The sequence below is a fragment of the Electrophorus electricus genome, chromosome 21 (assembly GCF_013358815.1).
Source record: "Electrophorus electricus isolate fEleEle1 chromosome 21, fEleEle1.pri, whole genome shotgun sequence".
Classification (NCBI taxonomy): domain Eukaryota; kingdom Metazoa; phylum Chordata; class Actinopteri; order Gymnotiformes; family Gymnotidae; genus Electrophorus; species Electrophorus electricus.
In genome coordinates this window covers 4,764,596-4,783,355 of record NC_049555.1, presented here as the reverse complement: position 1 = coordinate 4,783,355, position 18,760 = coordinate 4,764,596, and the positions used below count along the sequence as shown (strand labels likewise).

The following is an 18,760-nucleotide window of genomic DNA, read 5'->3' as shown; positions in this document are numbered from 1 at the left end:
ATTATTATAAAAGATTACCAGAATATTTTTAAAGTTTTTTATTTGTCTTCCACTAAATGTAACACCTAACAGCTGACTTTGGATCACTTTGAGCTCATAACACAATTCTATTCACATTAAAGAAAAATAAAAAATAGTGTTACATAGACTTAAATATACTTGCAGCCTTCAGATAGAGTCAGATTAACATTGTGTGATACTGGTGATTTTACTACACTTCATTATAACATGTGCATGAACCAACTCTAGACCTGTATAACAGATATAGACACTGCTGGTTTCAAATTCCAGGTGATGTTCACTGCAGGGCAGTAGCCTGTAAAGGGTACAGCAGAACTAGTGTGAGGATGTGGACGAGCCATCCGTGGGTCAGTAGCAAGCCAGGGGCACCACCTTAACAGGACAGAGAGAAAACGCTACAGACAACATACTCATAAACAAAAATATTATTAATTCATTCACATTTTCAGAATTTGGCAGATGCACTTACCCAGCTTGATTTACATCACATATACAATTGTATCAGTATGACAGTATGTGTGTGTTTACAAATACGTATCAGTATGATAGTATGTGTGTGTTTACAAATACGTATCAGTTTGACAGCATGTGTGTGTTTACAAATAGGTATCAGTATGACAGCATGTGTGTGTTTACAAATAGGTATCAGTATGACAGTATGTGTGTGTTTACAAATACATAGCAGTATGACAGCATGTGTGTGTTTACAAATACATATCACTATGACAGTATGTGTATGTTTACAAATACGTATCATTATGACAGTATGTGTGTTCTCTGGGGAAACAAACCCATGCTCTGCTAGCACATGCTCTATCTGATCTACCAGCTGAGATACAGAAGCATAAACTTTAAATCCTCTATGGCACTCTAAATCCACAAACCCACAAAGCTCCCAGCAGAGTAGAGACTGTCTTAAGATGCTGCGCTGGCGTGTGTGTGTGTCTGTGTGTCTGTGTAATAGGGCTGTTTCACAACACCTCTTGTAAGACTGAGTAAGGAGTGAGGAGGGGTGTAACAGGTTGGCGTCCTTGTCAGTTTCGACACTGAAGTATTAGAGATCAAGGCTTTGTTTGGAAAATCAAGGCTTTGTTTGGATAGTGCCACCTGGCCATCCTGTTGCGTCAGAGTAATTAGAAGGCCCGCGTTGTGGAGGGGACATTGCTCAACATGACCTCAGATGACACGGTGTGTGTGTGCGCGATTGTGGACATGTGTGCGCGATTGTGGCCGTGTGTGCACGATTGTGAATGCGTGTGCGTGTGAACAGCACTGAGTGTGTGTGGTGGGTTCTGGTTATGCTTACTTTTTGTGCATTCGCTGGACTGTTTGTAAATGCCCATCTTTTGGCTCCCCTTCACAGATTCAAGCTGGCTGTGGTCAACCTGGCCTGGGAGGCAGTGGTGCATTAGATCAGGTGCAGACTTCTAGGCTGGCTTGCGTGTTTGAAAGGATCACATTGCTTTGTGTTATTTTAGTCACTCTGGTTTAATTCATTTGTATACTTATGTGGGTGTTAGACGTAAGAATTTACTCAAATGGATCAATCCTGCTTTCCTAAAATTTAACTAGAAATATCTTTTCATTTCTTTCAGTATGGAATATGATATGATGAGATCTGAAAAATAAAGCAATAATATAAATTAGGTTAAGAGATAATAAGTAATAGGCAATTAGAATGAATGTTTTAAAGCAATCAGTTTTACATCAGTGGCAGCTGGAAAGTTTTTCTGAAAAGACTTTATGCAAAAATGATCAAATTGCATAAACATGATTGTTTGTAAGCTTGTAAATTGCATAAACAAGATTGTTTGTAAGCTTGTAATAATGCTTGGCAGATCTGACACTATGTGGACCATTAAAACAAGTTTGGAGCACAACTTGCATTTGCAAAACTGGTCAGAAATATCACAATTAGATGTTTTTACCAGAATCATACAGCTTTATCTACAAACACAGGATCTGTTAGGGTACCCTCCCCTGAGAACGCAGTGTTTCTGCGTGTCCCTCCAGGGCTCTGCAAGGCTGGCGAAAGCAACCCCTGCACCCACACTACTTTCAGCAAGCATTACCGACTACAAAGACTGATCTGAGCTCAGGTTCTCTCTGTGCCTTTTCATTTGGACATGAAGAACAGAAACTGATAGACCAGTGGGAAAAAAAGTGGAAAAAGTTTCACTGGTGTATACATATATAGGCTCATACATATATATGTATAAGCCTCTCTCTCTGTCACACTACTCTCTCCTGTCTCAGGAGGGGTTGGAAGGCTGGACACTCACACACTCGAGCATGTCCTCCGGTTACCGTGTAATTTTCATCTTTTGTGTGTGTGCATGGGTGCATTCGCTGTGAAAGGAGTGAATAGTTCATTGTTTAGACTGAGAGGGGCAACCCACCAGGGAGGAAGCAGAAAGAGAAAGCTCAGAGACTCACATGGAAAAACACACACACACACACACACACACACACACACACACACACACAAAATAGTGTGTAAACATGCCCAGCTATGCAGGGATGCTCAATTTGTGACAATACCCACTCCCCCTCCACTCCAGAGAAGAACAGGTTCTGAATCATGCCAAGTCTGATTCCTACTGGGCTTTTGCATATGGTCATTCTCTTACCTTCCACACCGATACTGTTCTCCTCAGTATAAAATGGATTTTAACTGATCGTTTTCTTGATTTCATTCCAGTGTGACTGTTACGTGAGTAAGTAACCACCTTTTACCAGGTTGTTTGGGGCTGTATGTCCTCAACCAAACTGTCCCTCTACAGAATTCATCCTTCCACTGTTCACCTGTAAACTACGGCACATTTCAACTGTGAAAACATCTCCTGGTTGGCTTGTTTGTAGCGGCTAAGAGCTTAAAGGATGAGGGCGTGAAGGACACAAGAACTGCATGATGGCTCCACGCCTTTTTGCAAAGCTGAAGGGCAAGCAGAAGTGGCAGCGAACAAGACAAATCCATGCAAGGATGTGAAAAGTCTGCTGGGTTTCATCAGCCAAGCGCCCAGCAGGCTGGTAGAAGTGAACGCGAGTGACCTTTTACCTGACACGAGGAACGTGACCTGCTGACACTTCCCCCCTGCTCTGGGTGACAGCGCTCCAGGCAAGATGGACACCCTGGACAAGTGGACCTCCAGGACGTTAGCCACCCTCTTGCGGAAATCATACCTGACCGAATGATGGAAATGTGTTTTAGGTCCATCAGAAAATGCAATTTCACAAGGTGAACACCTGGTTTGTTTGTTTTTAACTTCCTTCTGTATTGGTTTTTTAACTTCCTTTCTACTGAAATCTAGAACTTTGAAATGCTTCTAAACTCTGTTTGTTGACAGTGAAATCTGCAGTGTCTGTTCTGTTCGATGTGATGAGCAGACATGTCTGGTGCTTTACATCATGCTTCTTGACAGATCATGCATCAAGTGCATGTCTCTATAACTGTCCTGTGGTTTCCTAATACAGGTACCGCAGACATGAGACCACCCTCTCAGTTTCAGTTCCCCTCGAGCTGCAGTGCACATCCAATACCGACCAGCCTGCTAGACAATGTAGGATGCACCCAGCTAGAGACTGCTCAGCAGCGCGTGCATGTTGGAAAAGGTACGGTGTGGTCCTCAGGAAAAGACAATAGGGCCTCCATCAGTCCCATCTGTCTTGATCTCCAGATTTGGGATAGACTAGGGCTAGAGTAGTGTTAGAATGGGGTTAGAGTGGGGCTAGGTTGGGGCTGGATTGGTCCTCTGTGGATGTAGACTGGGGCTAGATTATCCCTAGACTGGAGCTAGAGTGGTGTTAGAATGAGGTTTGATTGAGACTAGAGTGGTGTTTAGCCTCAATCCAACCCATAGTCTGTGATCACCTGAGTGATCACGAATTCTGCACTTAGTAACCTTAATATAAATACTAGTTTATAAAAAGAAGAAACACACAAACCTACGATTGCTACTGTTCCTTGTGTGTATTTTCCTGCACTGACTCCCTGTCTTTGACAGTGCTATAGCTTGATGGACACCAAGACTCTGGCCAAGATGTATTTGCATTAGGACAACTTCCACTGAGACAACCCAACCACTTTAGTAAGTCACGTTGGGCAAAAGGGAAGTTCCAGAACATAGGGAATGTGCTAATGCAGCCTCTTCGAAAAGGCCCACCTGCTAAAGGATGCCACCCTCGGGAAGATTTGCTGAGCAGAGGGTGACTCCGGCAGGATATCAGCACACGCGATGGTCATGTTTCCCACCCTCAGGACCAGTGACCTGTAGATGACTAATAAAAAAAGGAAGTTGCGTTATCTTTGCCTTTGGCGCATTTCATTTTCATTTCATTTTCATTTATTAACTGCTTACGGCTTTACTGTGTCTGTGGAAACAACCTGTGCTTGATCTGAAGTTTGAGTATCCCTCAGCCTGTACTTCAGGCTTGATCTTACAGGCTAAACATTGTTTACAAACTTAACACTCTGTAAAAGGCGAAACACTGTTTACAGTTTAAACACTGTTTCAATAGCTAAGAAGCACTTGGTTGTGACAACACTTATTTATTTATACTTAAACAAAGCTTTAAGGTCAAGATAAACTGTTTTTCAGCTATTTGTAGCTTTATCCCAACTCCAAGCAACAGGACCCATGTCTGAGTAATCATTATGGTGGCTCTCTGCATCAGAGCCAGACGGGGTAACGATGCACCGGCGCACCTGTGAAGTCCCCGGCCAGCTGCAGGTGGCTGTCCGTGAACAGCTGTCTCTGGGTCAGGCCCACGGAGCCGAGCTTACTTGTCAGGTCCCCGACCGCACAGGCCAGGGGGGTGAACTGAGAACAGCTCGAATTCTGTAGGGGGATGGGGTCAAAAAAGAGAGAGAGAGAGAGTTCTGTAAGTTTCTGATGAGGTACATGCGTAAGAGCAACTATATTGCCTTGTAGGACTTGCTCCTCAGTTATTGAATTTTAGGATCAGTTTTACGTGCAAATTTTTCAGCGAAGCACTGAAACTAATGAAAGAGAGATAGTAGTGTGCGAAAGTCACTAACTAGACTAACTACAGTTTATATTCAGGAAACCCTAACTATGTACTAAGCACACAATTGCTTTGGTAAAAAATTAAACCAAAAAAGCTGTCAAGTGGAAAACGTGTTGGTGTCACCTGTGCTGTCATGTTGAAAGGGTCATAGGTCCCTCCTGTCTCGGCACACTCCTCAAGAAGCCCACCAACGCGACTTTCCATGATGTCCCACGAAGCCCAGGTAATCTGACCAGACATGGAGGATCATACCATCACGGTTTGATATCTATAGACGTATACGTGGGCTGTGCCGAGCGGCTTCGCTGATCTGAGCTGAATATCAGAGTTGGTAAATAATTAAGTTCTTAGTAGTTTTGAAATCAGTGGCCATCTGGGAGAGCACATGTGTAATGCTTCGATCAATATGACGGTTGATATGAAAGCCAGTGATGAGGTCTGAGTTACACAGATGACACAGATGTCTGAGTTACACAGATGACACAGATGTCTGAGTTACGCAGATCTCAGTTAGAGCTTTAGGTCATACAGAAGCAGTGAATCATTTGGTACTCACGTTGTGTGCTTTGGACAGACGGAGGTCCACCAACAGGATAGCGTCACTGTAGCTGCCATCAGGAAATCTCTGTTGGGACTGAAGACATGGACTACCATTGGACCGGCACTTACTGCACATCTAGAGTGACCTGTTTGCTTCCACAGCAGAATATTTTACCCCAAATCCCCCTCTGTATGTCTTACTGAGTTGTGAGGGCCTCATTTTGAGGAAGGACTGTTCAAAACCATCTTCACGGCCCCAGGAGCACTGAATATCATTCATGTGCTTCTGAGAGGATTGTGGAGTTTCCAAGGTCACAAAACATGCAATGTGTTTTTCCATATTGACGGCACAAGTGAATTTCACACAAGCTAAAGCGTAAAGCACAGCATGGGTGGTGGAGATCCGTTCTGTCTGTGGAGAGATGGACCTCTTACTGGTACAGCAGGACACAAGAGCAGCCACACACTCCACCCACCGCGCCTCCCAGCTACGCCCGACGTCATCTTTACGGCTAACCCAGCAGGCCTAACCTGCAGACTAACCGTACTAAACCCCATTTTCTGAGTACTGCCCTCCCCACCAATCCCATACTCCCCGAGAACTGCTCACCCCACCAATCCCCACTCCCTGACTAAGCCCCACACCCCACCACTACCTGACATATTGCTCTCACCTCCCACCACCAACATTATATTAGCATAATAACTGCGCCCATGCTGGAATAGCCTGTGCTGGCCTTTGCTGAATTACAGTGGCCTCTTGCAACGCCAGCCATGAAAGTGTGCACCACTGAGTTTATTCGCACACTACCTTGTTACATTATAGCATGAAATCACGCACACTCCAACATTTATAACCTGTTATTCCCAGGGCCTCTCCTGACCTCTCTCTCCCGTTCTTCTTTCACATCTCCATTTATGCTATTTCTTCTCCTCTCCTCTCCGCTCCTCTAACACCAGTTTCTGCTCTGCTCCCTGTCCCTACTCCACAGAGAGAATGCAAACGGCGTCATCTTTTTGTGGCAGGTTTAAAGAGATATCCCTTCTTTAACCTGAGTGAAAGGTACACGATTGCACAAATTTGTTACATGGATATTTACCTCAGAAAAAAAAAATCTATAAATAGTCCCATGTGCATGATGTAAAAATCATGTGTGATCATGACTTTATATGTCCTAGTTAATTTAAAATTTAGTTTTTCCATGATTCTGATCCCTTTCATTTACAATAACGTTCATATTCAAATATGTTCAAATAAGTGTATTTAACATATTCAAATCTTACATATACATATCTTAGAATACATATAGATCTTACAAATACCATAAAAATAGATCATGCAAATATCATTCAAATTTGAAGTACCGTGTATGGTAAAGAGCTGTTTTACATTTAATATGAAAAGTACAAGCTAATTATGTAACATTTTAAAATGTTACATAATTTTATAGGTTTTTGCCAAATATTTACAAATATCTTGCATGTACATAAGAATCATAATGTATGTGTGCAGGGATGCTGAGGGTTAATCACTTTCAAATTTATTCCTACAGGGCACATTAAAGACTGTAATTATACGTTGCTTGTTCGAACTCATGAACACGGCTCATTGAGATTTGTGCAGAGGAGGCTCAGAAGATTGAGCCATAGACTAATTCAATGCAAATTTGTTGTCCTCTATTCTGTCTGGCTCCTAGTTTAATTACAAATAAACACAAACCATTCTTTTTGAAATCATACACATTACCATGGTTACTTCTCCAGTCACGTGGCTGTGGAACGTCGCCTTGGCAATGACCCAGTATGAATCTGAGGTGTTCTCGGGTGTGATGTCAGCACATTGCATTCTGCAGGACATTTAAACAGATATCAAGGCCCATATCTGACTTATTGTAGACAGCATTTTTAAAAATGTGGATTAAACAAATCTGCCTCAGTTTCTCAGAATTTGAGGAGTTACATTTAAGCACATATTTTTGGAACTTTGGATCAAAATGGGGAACCAGAAACTGAAGACCTTTAAAACAGTTTATGAGTCAGGCTGTATACACTATACACCTGCTTCTGGTTTTCTGACTTTTTCATATAAATCAAATCATTGTTCTCTTTTTAAGGTCTCAATTGAAATGTTAGCTGTAAAAATGTTATGCTACACTCATGACTAAACTGCAACCACTCTACTGTGGATCCAGTTAGAAACCATTTTGCCTTCCATTGCCCAAATAGGCAGAGACAGATTAAGCATGAGACAAGGCTGAAAATAATTCCCAAAGATAATTCACCAATGGCACTGCAATTTAATTTAAGACTAGACCATTTCTGAGAAACCAACCCTATGAGTAAAAGGTTTTGTGACCGAAACTAACCTTGATCCGTTCCTGTAGTGGATAACCAGTGAGCGTCCTATGATACTGTTGGGCCCATTCAGCGGCATATTACCATCCACATAATGGTTCTGGACCTGTTCCTGTTCTGTTAGATACCCGAACTTCCCACTGATATCACCGATCTCATACTGATCCACCGTGCCAGTCCCTGGAGCAGGAGACTGTGAAATATTCGTGGCATATGGGTTGAAGTGACCCATGATGCTTTTGTCAGAGCAGGCGTCTGCTCCACTCACCACCGGCAGCAGATGGATGTGGTATCCAGCAGCTCTGGAAGCCAGCCTTGCCAGTGAGATGTGGAGGTTGGTTGGACCTTGCGGAGAAACCTGGTAGAACTGGATGTGGCCATCTGCCGACCCAGGCCCTTGCCAGGGTCCGGACACCGCAGAGGGGAAGTGGACCTGGGTAAGGTTGGCACAAGCTATGCGAACGCTGGCCTCTTCATGCCCATGTATGACTACTGACCTACCAATCATGGTGCCAGGTCCGGACAGCCAGGATGTGGTGTCTGTAAAGAACCTCTTGCTGCCAAATCCAGTGTTTGTCCCTAAATCCAGCAAACTGTGTTTCCTAGACAGGTCTCCAACCTCGCAAGCGAAGGGACACTCCGGTCTGCAATTCACTTTGTAGCTACTTGCACTGCTGTTGATGCCAGAGGGGTTCCAATGCCCTGTAGTGGAAATACAGCAAAATTTGTCTGTGTCTGTCTCTGTGCTGATGGGGTAGCTGTGGATGTGCCAGTGGTGCTGCTGAGTCACTGGCATGGACGGTCTCCCATAAGACAAGTCAAGGAACACAGAGACGTCAGAGTAAGGGTTTCCTTTCAGCTGGGTGAACAGGATGGACCCCACCACTGGACTCTGGAAGAGGGCCTTGGCTGAGATTACCTCCCCAGGGTAGCCGATGCTTGCACAGGCAAACCTGACTCCGTTGGGCTCGTGGAGAACCACTGAACGGCCCACGATGCTGTTCCTCCCAAATAGGGGCAGGTTCCAGTCAGTGACACTGCCCTGGAAGTCACTCATGTTCCCTAGCAACCAATGCCTGGCGCTGAGGTCGCCGACCTCGTAGAAATCATGGGTGGAGTTTGAAGGTGGGGGGTAAACAGAAGCCTGAGTGTCAATGCCAAAGGGGTTCCAGTGTCCTCCAACGTTGTTGTTACTGCAGGCGCTCTCTGGGGGTGACCTCAACTCAGGTGTTGGGAACAGATGCACGTGGTAGGGCCCAATTCTCCTGTCCAGGCCGGTCAAGTTCATTGTAACAGTGGTGAGGTCAAAAGGAGACGGCTGGTGAAAGGTAAGATATCCTTTGACTCCCCGCATATCTATAAGGGCACTGACCACCTTTGAGTCTAAGGTCCGGACTTCAGCACACGAGTACCCCGAGCTGAGGCTGAGCAGAGCAAAACGAAATCCACTCTCAAGGGAGAGGATGTCCAAACGGGATTTTACAGGTTCAAGCGGGGTACCGACCTTCACCTGGCCCAACTTTTTCAAACTGTTGTGGTCCAGGCTGCCCAGCAAGGTTGTACAGCTAACAGCTGAGCTCCGAGACAAAAAAATGCTCACATTAGATACAGGAGAGGTACTCTGATCCACAATGACCAGGTCGGAGAGGAAAACAGCAACTGGTTCCCCTGCGACCTGACGGAGGTAGATGTTCCCAGCCACCTTGGCGAAGAAACGAGCCTGTGACGTGTTGACCCTTGACCTCGATAAGAGACCAGTACATGCCTTCCTGCCATCACAAGTCTCCACCACTAAAGATAGAGCTTCCAGACCAGATATGTTCTGGAGTACTCTGGAGACATTCATGAAATCATGAGTGTGCACAGAAAACGTGGCCACATGCTCTCCTATGTTGGCCGTTTCACATGGCTGGGCCACGTGACCGTGCATCACAGGGAACTCAGTGAGAGTAAGATTGAAAGAGTCACATGACCCTATGCCACTGAGGTTAAAGGTGGCTGTCTTCAGCACAGAGTCAAACTGGACTGAACCGGTGACTCCGGCCATGTTGAAATTGGCCTGAAACTGGCCACAGGTAGCAGAACCTGGAAAATGAAAAGAAACAACTGAATGAGGTAAGAAATATGATAGGAAAGTGTTTCTTACATTTCTCTCTGTGACTATTTTGTGATTTTTAAGATTTTCCAGCGCTTTCCAGTGTTTTCTTGAACTACAGCATATATATTGAATAATAACTTCTGAAATCAGTGCATGCCATTTTTCCTGCATGTAGACAAGGAACAGCATACCGCATTCAAGCATACTGGGAAATTTTGCAACCTGACTGTGTTTCAGACCCATGGCCTTCTGAAGACCCAAGTTTCCTAAAAGGACAAAAATGAACAAACATTCTTGTTCTAGAGGGCTGTTGAGGGCTGTCTACTGTTGTGTGTTTTTTATTTCTTGTTTTTTTTCCTCCCAAAAGCATCTGGTAATGTGGTTTCAGAAACTGGATTGCAGCAAATCTTTTTAAGCCCCCCACAAAGCAGGTAATCACAGTGTTTCTTCATTCTGAAGAGGTGTGACTAACCAATCCCTTTTTCTCCCCTTTCTTAATCCTTTTGGTAGCTTTGGTAACTGTTGGAAATATTAAAGTGCAAACACTTAATGCATATAATACATAAATTATGAAGATAAAAAGATATCATGCTTTTTTCCTCATGTAGGAATTGAGATACAAAGAAGCGCAAATAAATCAGGTTCTGACCTGACCTTTGAACTTATATTTCACAGAAAGTTGCACGCAACCATTGTCTGCCACAGTTTAGGACAAAACAGTGAAAACAGGAACAGCAGAAGAGAAAGAGCTTACAGAGCTGTACACCCCTCTGTGTGAAAGGGGAGACGACAGATTATCAGAGGGTGCAGAGAGAACTCTATGTCACTAGAATAAAGACTTTACAAACTTGGAGCTCTAGTATCGATACCCTTTTCACTTTCAATGCTAAACAACAATAGACCACATCCCGCATTTGCTTACATGAAGTAATTCAACATTAAAATGGTTCTCCCAGGACTTATGATATTGTTTCTACAAACCGACCATGTCATATTTATTTTAGGGTAGAATAAATAAACCTACCTCTGAACAGTAAACTCCTAAAATTAATACAGCAGAGTCACTCTGATCTAATCAAAAGTTCTTTCCTATCCATCGATTTGACTGTTATGTTTGCATAGTAGAAATTTCAAGGCAAGAGTCAGATCTCTTAGAAAACACTTCCATGCTGGAGAAAGAGGAAAGTAAATTTTGTAAATATGCCACTTAGTGATCACAAATACAGTGCATTCCATACACCTACAAAACGTTTATTTCACACAACAACCACACAGACATTCTCATGACTCTGAACTTATAAATGTGAAGCTTAATGTCATCTGATGAATTACTGCACTAGTCTCTCTGATTATATGGATTATGTTATTTTGTCATTAACCTTAATACATATTTTAAGTGTATAGTATGTAGGCAATATGTAACTTTGAAAGGTGATATGAAGACAGAGCTAAGGTAACAACAGTACGAGTCAAAACCTTCAGTTCTTTAGGCTAGTGCATATAAAAGCGGGTCAGACTCACCCCACAGAGTGAACAGGAGAAACGCTGCTGAAAAGTACATGTTGGCAGCTGGGTCCTTGTGTGAGTGTGCGTGCAAGTGTGTGCGAGTGTGTGTTTGTGTGGCTAAGTGTGTGAGGGGAGGGGGAGAGAGATGAACGCAGCCAATGTAAGAGTGATTTCAGAAGGGAAGCCCCTTGTGCTGTGTGTGTGTGTGTGTGAGAGAGAGAGAGAGAGAGAGAGAGAGAGAGAGAGGTTTTGTTTCTCTGTGTCAAGATGAAATCTGTATTTTCCCTAATATAACTGTAGTGGACAGGTCCTAATTACACTCACACATACACACACACAAACATACACACACAACACTAGTATTAGTGTATTTAGTACTAAACAGTTTGGCTTTGCTCAAAGTAAAGATTTATCTTAGGCACAGTAACAAATCTTTTTCAAACCTTTGTTTATATTATAGAATTAAACAGACTGTTTGTTTAATTCTATAATATAAACAAAGGTTTGAAAATAGTCATGCAAAATAAATTATGACTGTTTCTAGAACATAATGCCACACAACTTTATAGGTGGACATCAAAGAAAAATCTAAAATAAAAAATAATTGTGGGGTATGGGCTTTTTAAATATTTCACTTTTTTTAAACGTGGACCAACAAATTCCAGATTGAAGTAGCAGTTTTGCATTAAACATCTTGATTGATTATTTGAGATTTCTGCGCGTTCTAACACACAATGAATTTTCCACACTCATACCCGATGACTGACGAGCACGGGCACTTGTGTCACGCCTTCAAGCAACTCCACCCCTGTCAATCACAGGCACACACCAATCAACCTGGCCTTAATGTTAACCCCGCCCACCTGCCCGCAGTTCCGACACAATAGGTCAACGTTACCCTTCCTGTCTGTAGATTGAGGATGAGGTAGCGTTGCCAGCCTAACGTTACGTAGAGAGGCCTAATCGGCTAGTTTCATGTTTAGCATGCTAGCTAGCTAAATCTGTGTTGAAAAATGAAGCAGAGTTAGAAACTAGATGCATTAATAACTTTTCCCTGTTTTCTAGTTAGCTAAAGGCAACTGGAATGCATTAGTTGTCCAGGCTATCTAGATATTTTCCATTTTCAAGTCTTCCAAATGTAAGTTTTGATAGCTAGCGTTAGCTATGTAAGGTTGGTTACCGAGAATTAAATTCACGACTACTCTATTCACGCCCATTCTTTACGACTACCATATTAACTAAAAAATAGAATAAGAAATTACGCTCAGAAAGATTAAACTTCATATTCTTTTATACATTTTAATACGTAAAAAACTCGCGATATTTTTATATTAACACGTTTTCTCAAGATTTCATATTCATAAGATCCGTTTTCTATAGATCGTTTTCTTCAGAAAATATAGTTATTACTTATTCTCATTCCACCCTGTAGATGGCAGTAGTACGCCATTCAGGCAGCATTTCATTTCCCAAGCCCGTCCATTAATTCAAAGGAGTTGGAAATTGTGTATCTGTGATTAGAAATATTCTGCTGGAAACCGGCCACTATATAACACTATATTTTGAACTCAGTGGTAGGGTTACACACTATATTAATATATAAGAGTAGGTATGAATTTGTTGCCTGTGTAGTAGAAGCCGTTTACTGTACCATTTACTCAGTGCCTGAATGCTGTTGGAATGGTGTTGCTCCCTTTTAGTGTCTGGGGTGAGGCTTATCCTTAAATGTTCTCTAGAAAAAATATCTTGCATAAAAAATATCTTATGAAACAGGTTTATGAACAGTTGGCCCTGCCTTGAAGTGGGGCAACATTTAAACTAGATTTACATTCACAGCATATGACAGACTTTAAAATGAGTCATTAGTAATTTTCCTTGTTAGAATTATCATAATGAATATTTCCATAATTGATTCAACATCTAAGATATCTGACACACTGTCTTGAGTAACATTTGCCCTAATTCTCTTTGTCAACATCCCCAAACCATAAATGTGCAGTCAGCATTTGACATGAATCATTATGTAACTTGGCAGGGAAAGGTTTTCAAATGTTATCCAGCACACTGTAGCTGCGCACAATCATAGGCTAAACCACAAGAAGAATAAACCTACTGGTTGACTGACATGTTGGCTCGTACTCGCTGTGGCCCCAGGAGAAATAGATGGAACAGCGCCAGGCTTCAATATTGTTTTGTGGCAATATATATATATTTTTAAACAAACATTTCAAACGGTCCTCTGTAAAATGAGATCCGCAAATCAGTTTTCTAGGGAAGTTTGGTGGGGACATTCAGATTTTTCCAAACAATTTGCACCTGTTTCTCTCTGACTTTCAGATCCTTTGGAAATATTTGAAGGCTCACATTTGTACCTTTACCAGTCTTGCCATCAAAAATAACACTTCTCTGACATAGTTTGAAATCAGTGACACTTTGCTAATTATATGGAAAGCACTACCCCCCAAGTTTTCAGGATTGGTTCTTTAGGGCTGTCTGAATCTGTCATTGGTACTCTGAGGTTTCAAAGCCAAAATGCTCAGCTATTGCACTGATTGTTTCACACATGATTTGTCTCCTAGCATATAAAAACACCACATGGAAATGCTACCAGGTCATTTTGTGATCTCTTGTTTTGCTACAGAAAGTTATTTGTTCAGTTCATGTAATAAAAATATATATTGGCTGAACAAGAATTTTGTATTTGTCTTAACAAGATTTCTTAATATCTTGAAGTTAAATTAACATTGATTGAACAAACAAATCTATGTTGTTTAAAGGAGCAATAAGTGATACTTCCTATTGTGAAACAACCATTATACTGACACCTAGTGGCCTGAATGATTCAGATTCTTTACTAACATGTTTTAAACATGATTGGCTCCATATGCGAAACCCACTTTATGTAGCATAAACTGATTCGTTTGAGTACTACAAAGCATGGTAGCATCGCTTTCTAGAAAAAAAAAGTCTCGGCTCATGTTTCAAGTCTGATCCGGTCTTGCAGATTTCTCCTTTGTAAGATACGAAGGATTCAACCCTTTCTCTCACTGGAAGCTGCCCAGGTGCTTGTGCAGTCTCTTGTAATCTAAAAGCTAGACTACTGCAACTCGCTACTTGCTGGTCTTCTTCTAAGAGCCATCAGACCTCTACAGCTTGTCCAGAATGCAGCAGCACGACTGGTCTTCAGCCTTCCCAAGTTCACACGTCACTCCCTTCATTGGTTTCCAGTAGCTACACGCATCAGATTTAAAATCTTAGTGCTCACCTACAAAGTCAAAAATGGACCAGCTCCTCCATACATGAGGTCAATGGTCAAACCCGATCCGTACCTGGAGTACTTCGAACCTCAAGTTTAGCTCAGCTTGAAATACCATGCTTCAAGTCTCATGGAAGACAATCATCAAGACTATTCTCTGTCCTGGCTCCCAGATGATGGAATGAACTTCCACTTGCTGTCTGGACAGCAGAGTGCCTTGCAGTCTTCAAATACAGATTAAAGACCCATCTATTCATGGAATATTTAAATGACTACTGACCCTGCACCTGTGTTAATTAACTAAAATACTTATTGTAGGGTATTGTTTATTGCACTGATGTTGACTAACAAACTCTAGTACTTGTTTTTTGCACTTATTATTGTCTGAGATAGAGCTTATATGTATTTTGTACTTCTAGGAATAAGCACTGATACCTGTATTTCAACAGTATTCTAGTTTATTGGTATAATTGGTATCTTGGGCTCTATCCTACTGTTCTGGCTAGGATACATTCTATGAGTAAATGACAAAGCATTTTTGTAAGTCACTCTGGAGAAGAGCGTCTGCTAAATGCCGTAAATGTAAACAAAATAAATAAATAAACAATCACTTTCATAAATGTCTTTGGCTAAATTTTGGTAGTTAAAAATTACTTATTGCTCCTTTAAACAAATGAATAAAATATTTCTAATTAAGATTACAAAAACTGTTGTTGAGAAAACTCAAAAATCTTAACGCGTTATGTTTAGGACCTTAGTAAATCCATTGGGAAATGTGTTTAATTTCAAAGAATTAGTGCTTTAGAAAATCCATATTTTAGGAATTGTACAAAAGAAGTGGTTAATTTCCCAGCAGTTATTAAAGAACACTTGTTAACTGAAGGTAATGGTTTAATGGAAGCAATGAACACCTTTTCTTGCAGCTTTCTCTTTGCTGAATCATAGTTTATCAACATTGGTCCAACAGGACACTACAACTTGCGCAAATAAAAAAAGCAAACAAACAGGTTTTATCTCTTTTTTGCTTCTTTCCCACCATTTGTGCCATTGTGTGTGCGGGTAGGGGGGTTGCTTTAGGCTATTTATAGAGCCTCTTTGGTCATGGGGTCTTCACAAGAGCTATTTCTGACCCTAATTATACTCTGAAGAGGTGCCCCGTGATGACCTGGGAGGGAGAACAGAACAATGGTCAAAATCAGATGTTTTTTTCCCCAGTCATAGATTAGTAATCCGATTTTCTAGAAATTCCACCAAAATTTGCATTTATCCACCGCAAAAAGGAGAAACATGACAATCCATGGTACTTAAGAGTCTAACATAATTAGACTGTTATTTAACTACTTTGCTATAAGCAGCAAACAAGCACAAACATGCAACTTCAGCGAATTTAACGTGGATATCATTCTGTGCCAGGACTAGCTGTGACTTGTTGTCGCCGAAGGTCACATTTATTTAGCTTCTTGTTCTCTCTTTGTAGTGAATATCTGGATGTTCCAGTCTAGTGGACCTTCGACCAGAAACAGAAATTGTTTTATGGTGTAATATTGTCACTAGAGGGCGATATTTTCTAACAAGTTTGTCTTTTCATGTTATTAATTTGCAAACATCGTCAGCCGTTCAACTCTAATCTTACTGTATAAATGATTACTACAATCAAGCGAAACATTTTATTAGTTGAATATAGTGAAATCATCAACTGATATGAGGACATTTCTATAGTAACTGCATCATCATCGCCGTCGTCCTCCTCCTCTAAAGCAGCTTTAACAGCGATACTCTGCGCTGCGGTTAAATCCAGTCTGAAAAACAGAAGCTTGATAAACTGAAATGCAGAGAATTTGAGTAATTAAATAGTCGTTTTCTTGTCAGGTCTGTAGCATGACGTTTTTAGTAAACGCAAATTGAACATTATGAGCAGTTGCATTAAATGTCACCGCAGTTGTACACCATCAGCTCGTCTTGACTGGACCAGAGGCTACGGTGGTGAGAAACACTTCTGCACCTTTCACTGCCATTAAAACAGCGTACGAGCCGCCTTCGTCTTTTCACGGCTGCGACGTTTTCAGCAACTCCAAGGTGTGGTACGAATATCAAAAGCACATTTAAAACAACCACGTGTGTCCATCTCTACACTCATGCGTCGAATTTCCGCGACTCCAGACACGTGTCTGAAGGTTTCATGTAAAAAACAAAACAAAACAAAAAAACGAGTCGATTGCTCTTATGAATCTACATTATCCGATTTAGCTGTTATTGGGTTGATAATGAGATTTACCGTGCACTTTTACGTGCACGCTGATGCACCGCTCGGCCGCTGCGATCTTTTGCTCCACCTGCAGCCGAACACCGGCGCTGTGCGCACGTCTGATTCGCACGGCATGCGGATGCGCCTGCAGCTGTCCACTCCAGCTCACGTATTTGCCGTACAGATCTGCGAAATTCCCCGGGCAGAGTATCGCGAGATTTGGCCTGGGCTGCCGAGACTCGTGGGATCTGCGGTTCAAAAACGTCCTCGCGCAGCCTGGGGCACTCGGTTCGCCCGCGCGTGGATTGAGCGAGGGTAACAGATTGACGGCTTCACAGCTCTTTAAGGCGTTTCAGGTAATCGGATTATAATACGTTTTTTTTTTCTTTTTTCCTGAATTGGGTGACATCGCGATCGATGTCTTGATCTTGTGCTCCCGCTTCTACGTGAAAGAAAGAGAACTTCGAATTAACAAGTTTCTTTAAACCCTTAGCTACAGATCTTAATGCGCGGTGGATTGATCCGACGCAGGACGCTAATATAAATGCTGCTGACAGATTTAAATCTTGTCGGGAATATTTCCAAATGCTTTAGTTTGCACAGCGGCGTTGTAATCATAGCAACTTGTTGTGATTTGCTTTGCTTTGCTTTTCTTTGGTGCAGGCGAAGCGCGCACACGCAGCGGCCCATGGCAATAGGCGCCTGCGTTTCGGGCTTTGAAAGACGTATCTCCTGTACCGTCGTTGCAGCCTCCGTTTGTAACGAGTGCGCAAAGTTGGTCACGAGCGGGCCGAGGAACGGGCGCCGCAGAACGCGCGCGGTGGACGCCGGTGCTCTGCAGGGTCTCGCTGGGGTCTCGCTGGGTCCCTTAATCACAGACGCGTTTACGAAAGAGCCGTCGTTTGTTTATTTCCTTAAGCGGTGAAATGTTCAAAATATTGTGATGGGGCGCGAGCACTGTTTCGACAGCTTTTAAAAAACAAACTTAAATGAGTTTGTGATTTGAGATAAGAAAGCGGAGCTTGACTGTTTTACACAGTCTGTGAAGGGCCGAGCGTTCGAGGTTGGAGACCCCGCCGTCACATCCAGATCACCTGAGCGAAGACAGACTGTGTTACACGTCTGGTCTGAGTCAGTGCTGGCAACACTTCCCAGGACTCGGGTTTTCTTTTAGAGCGCAAAGATGACATGTTTTCCTTACACTGCACAGATATTCGGGGAAAAAATGTGTTGTTAGAGTCATGGCTGAACAAGTGCTGCTCTGAGATAATGGAAATTTGGGCCAGTGTACTACAGAGTTGCCAAGACAAAATCGATTTGACTTTGGGATATCTGTTCCAGGGTTGTGATTAATATAATTTGCTGGCATTTGTTCACGAATGTCATAGTGCTCTAGTGGAGTTGATTAAGGCACTCGGTGGTAATGCTTAAGAAGGCATGAGCTGTGTGTGTGGAACAGAAGGAGATTAGACTCACTCACTCACACGGGACAGGGGTGTGTCTCGGCCTGTGCTCTAACCCTTGGGGAGGAAAGTACAAGTTCTTACTCACTCCTCCTTTTCTCTTCCTGACTCTCGTTTTTCTTAAGAACTCAACAAGTGATGGCGGCAGCACCTCTAGGCTTGCACTCGTGCTGTGAGCCCCGTGTCTAAAGTTAGCAAGAAACGAGAACGTCTCGCCGAATCCAGCGAAGGAAGGGCCAGGAACTTTG

General features: G+C 42.4%; 2 protein-coding genes and 1 long non-coding RNA gene across 5 annotated transcripts in view; 1 reads left to right on the top strand and 2 right to left on the bottom strand.

Annotated features, from left to right (window-relative positions):
- Positions 1-6: 6 nt before the first annotated feature.
- cusr (Copper-only SOD repeat protein) lies at positions 7-11,642 on the bottom strand. 2 transcript variants are annotated; one of them, XM_027015375.2, is made up of 10 exons: positions 11,564-11,642; positions 7,956-10,029; positions 7,337-7,436; positions 5,606-5,683; positions 5,173-5,277; positions 4,727-4,859; positions 4,185-4,299; positions 3,080-3,204; positions 1,328-1,411; positions 7-393 (listed from the first exon to the last, which is right to left on the bottom strand). In XM_027015375.2, the coding sequence occupies exons 1-10, from the start codon at positions 11,601-11,603 to the stop codon at positions 299-301; spliced, it is 2,949 nt and encodes a 982-aa protein (XP_026871176.2). In that variant the 5' UTR covers positions 11,604-11,642; the 3' UTR covers positions 7-298. The 2 variants fall into 2 exon arrangements, with proteins under 2 accessions (XP_026871176.2, XP_026871177.2); XM_027015376.2 differs by lacking the exon at positions 7-393 and having other exon boundaries at positions 1,380-1,457.
- Positions 11,643-16,456: 4,814 nt separating this feature from the next.
- On the bottom strand, positions 16,457-17,112 carry LOC118240460. The gene is made up of 2 exons (XR_004775432.1): positions 16,807-17,112; positions 16,457-16,603 (listed from the first exon to the last, which is right to left on the bottom strand). It is a non-coding gene; the product is annotated as an uncharacterized LOC118240460 (long non-coding RNA).
- A 201-nt stretch (positions 17,113-17,313) lies between these two features.
- add3a (adducin 3 (gamma) a) overlaps positions 17,314-18,760 on the top strand; it is a 53,481-nt gene continuing 52,034 nt past the window's right edge. For both annotated transcript variants that reach the window (XM_035520794.1, XM_035520797.1), the window contains exon 1: positions 17,314-17,405. The gene's annotated coding sequence lies outside the window, so the exon portion shown is untranslated. The remainder of the gene's footprint in view (positions 17,406-18,760) is intronic.

Bases quoted from the DNA above. Each gene is read 5' to 3' on its own strand.
- cusr (XM_027015375.2), bottom strand. From the start codon at position 11,603: ATGTACTTTTCAGCAGCGTTTCTCCTGTTCACTCTGTGGG. The intron at 4,300-4,726 runs GTGCGCCGGTGC...TTTTTTTATTAG, and splicing joins GCTGGCCGGGGACTTCACAG to TCATCTACAGGTCACTGGTC. The intron at 394-1,327 runs GTAAGCATAACC...TGTCCTGTTAAG, and splicing joins GTCCAGCGAATGCACAAAAA to GTGGTGCCCCTGGCTTGCTA.